Here is a 6,542-nt window from a genome sequence, read left to right on the forward strand (position 1 = left end):
CACAAAAGTCCCCCTAATACTGAGATTAAAATAAAAACCAGATCAAAAGTGAATGAAAGCAAGTGTGCAATGGGTTTCTATCAGTCATCTACGGTTCATAAATGTAACTGCCTCTAACAATATCTTTGCAGTTTGGCACAAACTGTGTTTTCGGTGGCTGAAATAACAGAAAGAAGCAGTGCCTGAGCGAGGGACTCTTTAATACTGAGGACGGATCGCTACGCGCTTCACACCATCTGCATTCTGCTGCTTGAGTATCTAGGGCTCTTGCGTCCCATGATGCCGTTGTTCCGGCCGGCGCTGCTCTTGGCGGAGCCTCCTTTGAGCTTCACGCTGCTGGATCTGATCTCCGGCATAGACCTGGCCCGGGGTTTCTTCTCCTCTGTCTCCACCTCCTTGTCCTCCTGTGTCAGGTTGTGGGGGTTCCGGAAGACGCAGGAGGGCTCCAGTGGGGGCTTGGAGGCCTGCTGCCGTCTCCTCCGAGGGTGGAACCACTTCAGACAGGCGTAGCACAGCTCGGCGAAGCTGGAAAGGGCCGCTATCACGCCCACAATGAAGTAGAAGCAGAGGAAGATGGTCTTCTCGGCGGGGCGCGAGGTGAAGCAGTCCACGGTGTACGGGCAGGGGAAGCGGCTGCAGGGGAACTGGGCCTCCACCCTCCAGCCATACAACCACCACTGCCCTACCAGCACGCCCACCTCGGCCACCAGGCGGAAGGCGACGTTGACCAGGTAGAGCCCCCTCATGTGGAACTTCCCCCCCTGCTCCTGGCTGCTGAGGCGTGAGCCGCCGGCCCCCTTGGTGTGGTGGTGCATGGCGTACACCAGGAAGAGCAAGGAGGGCGTGGAGATGAGCACAATGTGGAACACCCAGAAGCGGTACAGGGAGATGGGGAAGGCCGTGTCGTAGCAGACCTGCTTGCAGCCGGGCTGCAGCGTGTTGCAGGTGAACTCCTGCTGCTCGTCTTGGAACAGGTCGGTGGCCACGGTTCCCAGGATCACTATCCTGAAGACCAGCATGAGGAAGAGCCAGAAGCGGCCCAGCATCGGCGAGTGCACCTGCAGGTTTTCGAAGAGGCTGCCGATGAAGCCCCACTCACCCATGATGGGTATCGGTTCGAATCTTCCAATCAAATTTTCTTGGATAATATCTACTGTGCTTCTAGAGAGTTCCAGAGAGCCACCGAAGTCCTTGCCCCCTTACAGGTCAATCCGCAGGTCTGAGCCTGGGCTGCGGCGATGGGCATCACCCTCAACCGGCCTGAAAAGAAATCCAAGTCACGAAAATCAGGGAGTTCCCGCATGAAGACGTTTAAACTTAAAGTGGTAAACAGACAACTTTCTCCCGCTGGTGTTTCGCTTTAATTTAGACACTGTTTCAATTTAGACAACGCCGCTTAAACAAAGTTGCGAGTTCGTGGCGAGATTGCATTCCTTTGTGCCGTGAACCGAGCCTTCAATTTTTGGGAGATCGTAGCCGGTGGTAGACAGAATGCATAGTGATATCGAGGCTTACGCGAGGGTCACACCGCCGGCGACGGGAACCGAGCAGCTCCCGTCTCGTCGCCGCATGGTCACACCGCCGGCCTCTGCCCCTTCTGAGTTTCGGCGCCTTTCCTTGTCGCGTATTTGCAGATTCCTAAACGAGGTAGCAGGTTCATTTTTTTGAACACTTTCAAAAACCAAATTAAAACGTTCTACAGATCTGCAGAGAACCTGTTTGACAGGAAACACATTGCGGTCAGCCCTGGCCTTTGTGGGCGTGTCGGCTCAAAATCGACTGGCTGTTGTGGGCGAGCCAAACATTTCGAAACCTCTCTCCCCTCCCATATTTAATATACATTATATAGATAGATCGTGCCATGTCTACTCATTTTGTTTTTTTGGTGTCATTTGTTTAGTTAGCAAGATAAATAACCACTTGAAAAAGTTACGTAAATTGCCATCCATCCCTTAAAATAAAGAATTGTCCTTGTTGAAGAAACATGAAATGACGTGTTCCTCGTTTTATCGATCGTTTGAGGGACCTTTTTCATTTAAAAATCGAATCTAATCGTGAACAATTACGCAGTGGTCAGGGCCTGCGTCCATTTTTCACGGATCAGCACCATTGAGAGATTATCTTCCCTCCTATCGGCTGTCGCCCAGCGCTCGGCGCTGCTCGTCTGTATAAAGTTGGAAGCTGTGAGCTGGTCGCCGTTTGGAAAGCATCGCTGCCTGTCTCTCTGCGGCGCCCCCGTCGCCGGCGGTGCGACCCCTACCATTATAGGGAACCAATCTAAACGGCGACGGTGTCGTTACGGTCAGTCATTACACCGTGCAATCAACATTAACTTCATGATGATAAATAAAAGCAAAAAAGTTGTCTATCCCCCCCCCCCCAAAAAAAATAAAAGCATCACTTTCTCTCACCATCAGGAAATCATCTCAGCAGACGTTTAAACCATCGTCCGGCCAGCGACATATTGCGGGAGTAAGAACGCGGCTGAGGCTTTCTCCAGATCTCCTAAGCCTCGTCAGCAAGCCATGGCTTGCAGATGCCGGCTGACTGGTCGAGCTGCACTACGCCCCCTGAACGCTTCACCCACCCAAGGTGTGTATCGCACGCCCGCCAACGACGGGGGGATCACCCACCCCTCCCCCGAGGCATTTCATATAACTGAGAAAATGAAAGCAAGTGAGATGTCCCACGCAACGATCTCTACTCCTTCTCACGCTCCATCGACTCATGGCGAGCCAGCTTCCCGGCTCCACCGTGTGGCTTTCAGACGCTCGCGATGCATGTGTTTAGGGTTCGGTGACCGGTGGGAGGGCGGCGACAGCCGAAGGAAATTCCTGCTATGTCCTAATCAGTGCCCATCGAGCTCCAAAGCAGAACGCTGTTTACTGTAGCGAGGGGCCGAGCTTCCGACCGACACATTAAAAGCTGCGGCCCTAATGGCAGGAAGCCTCTCCGAAGCAAACATGACCGGGGGGAAACCGTTAAGTTTGAAATAAAAAAGCTGCCGCTGCTGTCTGTTTTGACTGGCCGGGATTTCTGCAATGTATCCGCGGAGCGGCGGTTCACCACCTTTTTCGGACTGCGGCGACTTGAAAATCTGGCCCGCGGCCCACATCCGACCAGAAGTAATACGGGAGCCAAACAGTGTGTTCTCAGAGGACGTTTATTCTGACAATCAAATGCATTCTCAATCAGACAGTGCAGTAGTGCAAAAAAACAAAAAAAGCGGTGGGTTAAAAATAACCGTAACGGTCGTGACGTAAAACGAACAATAACAGGAGCACATTGATATGAACCCACCTAATGAGAAGGCTGGTGTTGCCTGGCAGACACCAAATGCTTGATGTCTGGCTTAAGGACGACAGTCTCAGGTGAAGATCTGGCTCAACATTCAGTTTATTCCTGTATTTCGTCTTCAGTGCCACAGGCGATCTATCAGTGATGAGGCATTTTTGAAGGTTTTAAAGAAAAAAAAACATGAACTGATGTTTTTATTTTTACCTTTAAAAACGTTTTTGTAATTAATATATATATTTTTTTCAATAAAAATCTATGTGTTTGCCCATGATTTGGCAGCCCACTTGCAATACCCTCGCGGGCCATAGGTTGGGAATCGCTGCCGTAGAGAATTTGTGAGATTACTGTTTTAAGATGACCCCCCCCCCCCCCCCCCCGGATTTTAGAAGCTATTTGTCTCAGTGTCTGTATGCGTGTCGACATTTCTGACATTCATATTAGAACTTGGCTTTTCATGGTTCTTTGGAACCTCAGGAACCGGTTGAATCGGGGACGGAATGTGTCAGCGACAGAAAATCAGACACATGTCGCACCAAACCGGTTGAAGTGACAATCGGCAAGATTGTGTTGTTAAAAAAAAAACCTTAAACAAAAATAATAATAATGAACCCTGTCATTTTTCTACTTAAGTTATACACCGCGTTCCAAATAATGATGCAAATTGGATTTAAGTGTCCTAAACATTTCATTTTTTGTTTTTCAATTTAAACTCATGGATGGTATTGTGTCTCAGGGCTCTTTGGATCACTGAAATCAATCTCAGACACCTGTAATAAATACTTTGCCAGGTGAGCCCAATTAAAGGAAAACTACTTAAGAAGGATGTTCCACATTATTGAGCAGGCCACAGGCCCAGCAATATGGGAAAGAAAAATAATCTCTCTGCTGCTGAAAAGCGTCAAATAGTGCAATGCCTTGGACAAGGTATGAAAACATTAGATATTTCACGAAAACTTAAGCGTGATCATCGTACTGTGAAGAGATTTGTGGCTGATTCAGAGCACAGATGAAGGCATAATGAGGAAAGTTTCTGCCCGACAAATTCATGGGATTAAGAGAGCAGCTGCTAAAATGCCATTACAAAGCAGCAAACAGGTATTTGAAGCTGCTGGTGCCTCTGGAGTCCTGCGAACCTCAAGGCGTAGGATCCTCCAGAGGCTTGCAGTTGTGCATAAACCTACTATTGGGCCACCACTAACCAATGCTCACAAGCAGAAACGGTTGCAGTGGGCTCAGAAATACATGAAGACTCATTTTCAAACTGTCTTGTTGACTGATGAGTGCCGTGCAACCCTGGATGGTCCAGATGGATGGAGTAGTGGAAGGTTGGTGGATGGCCACCATGTCCCAACAAGGCTGCGACGTCAGCAAGGAGGTGGCGGAGTCATGTTTTGGGTCGGAATCATGGGGAGAGAGCTGGAAGGCCCCTTTGGGGTCCCTGAAGGTGTGAAAATGACCTCGGCAAAGTATATAGAGTTTCTGACTGACCACATTCTTCCATGGTACAAAAAGAAGAACCGTGCCTTCCGTAGCAAAATCAGTCGGGATCCAGATGGCAAAGAGAATGTCACGGACCCCGAGCGGAGCGGTCCAGCCGAGAGGCGTCCCAGCCGCCCCCCGCTGACAGTATGAGCGGCTGGAACAGGAATCCTCTCCACCGTCATCAGCAGCTGCAGGCTTTGGCGGTGAGGAGCAGGAAGGTGCGGAGGACCTGAGTCGCTACAGAGAAGAGATTGGTGCTGCTGGACCATCGACTCGACCTCGAGTTTGAGCACGAAAAAGACGCGTTTATCGAGGCCCCCCGTCCACTCGGAAACACGAGCGCGAGGGCCCGAAACGAAAACACGAGCCGACGCCTCGGGTGGGGCCGGAAGATGTCATCAAACACATGAACCCCGGGTGTGAGCCTCCCTACTCTGAGAATGTGGCAGGAGGCTTCATTTGTGGGCGTATCCGCCCTGGTGCCATCGCCACCAGAATCCACAGCATGCCTCTCCACTTGTGTGAGTGCATGGAAACACGCATGGGCAGTTCATCCCTGGGTAGAGAGAACGAGGGTTATGCGCTGCAGTTTGCCCTTCGTCCATTGGCGTGTGCTGGAGTCACACAGGCCGAGGTGTTGGACTCAATGTCTTTCATCCTGAAACAGGAAATGCTGTCCTTGCTGGAGAACGGAGCCATTCGCCCGGTAGTGGACAGGGGGAGAAACTTTTTCTTCTTTTTCAGAAGATATTTCCTCATTCCAAAAAAAAAAAAAAAAAAAGACGGCTCTTCTCTGAGACCAAAATTGGATCTGAGGATTCTTGACAAAACATTGAGAAAGCCTGTTCAAATCTGTCCCACGGCGAGACTGGTTCCCACCGGTGGATTTGAGAGGTGCTTACTTTCACGTACCAATTGTGAAAAGAATTGACGGATGAGCCATCAAATGTTGATCACCGCCCCATCAGTCTTCTGTCAGCCTGGTGGCTGCTGAGATCTCAGGCTTGTTGTTTGCAGTTATAAATTGAACCTTTTGAGGGTATAAGTAAAAATAATATCAACTAATTAGGAATATTGAATTGAACACTAAACTTCAAAATGTTTTGCTATGTGAATCCCCTTTTTTCTTACCCTCTCTAGTTGGAGCTGTGGCTACCTCGCCGGCGTCGTTGCGAGGCGTTTCAGGTCGAGGTGGTGTGTGTGTGTGTGTGTGTGTGTGTGTGTGCGGTGCTGCATCCTGGACTACCACACTACACGTCACCAGATTCTACGGTCTCGACATGACGGCGTCAGCACCGGCGCAGGCTGTTTTGACAGCTGCCGAATTACGCCGAGTGGTTACGGGCAGGTGATACAAGCCCAACTGTATGCGGAACCCACAAGCATTGCAGTGGGTCAGGGTTGTAGCGCAACCCAAATTGTTTTCCCCAATCTAGCTGTGAGCGCGCTCAGGTAAAAATGGCGGCGTTCGCGCCACACGACCAATCGCATGGTAGACTCGTCTAGACGCATATTTTACGGAAGATGAGCAACCTCCAATATTAAATAAATATAAAGAATTTTCAAATATAATCCAGCCTAAAAGCAAAAAAAAAAAAAGTGTGAATGTGAAGATGATTAGGCTTATCAATACCACTGTTAATACCTGTATCATGCCATCGTTTCATACGCAATTGAGTCCAAAAATCAGAAAACCAATCAGGGGCTGTTTTGATTGTTCTGAAATTAAAAATGGAACGTGAGAAAATGATGTTTTTATCATT

The 6,542-nt window shown here is 49.5% G+C and overlaps 1 protein-coding gene across 1 annotated transcript; it reads right to left on the reverse strand.

Annotated features, from left to right (window-relative positions):
- Nucleotides 1-227: 227 nt before the first annotated feature.
- LOC307245268 (gap junction delta-3 protein-like) lies at nt 228-1,103 on the reverse strand (the record flags this gene model as incomplete). Its single annotated transcript, XM_080020744.1, has 1 exon — nt 228-1,103. The coding sequence occupies one exon, from the start codon at nt 1,101-1,103 to the stop codon at nt 228-230; it is 876 nt and encodes a 291-aa protein (XP_079876870.1).
- Nucleotides 1,104-6,542: the final 5,439 nt, after the last annotated feature.

The sequence above is a fragment of the Zeus faber genome (assembly GCF_960531495.2).
Source record: "Zeus faber genome assembly, chromosome: 20".
NCBI classification, from domain to species: Eukaryota; Metazoa; Chordata; class Actinopteri; order Zeiformes; family Zeidae; genus Zeus; species Zeus faber.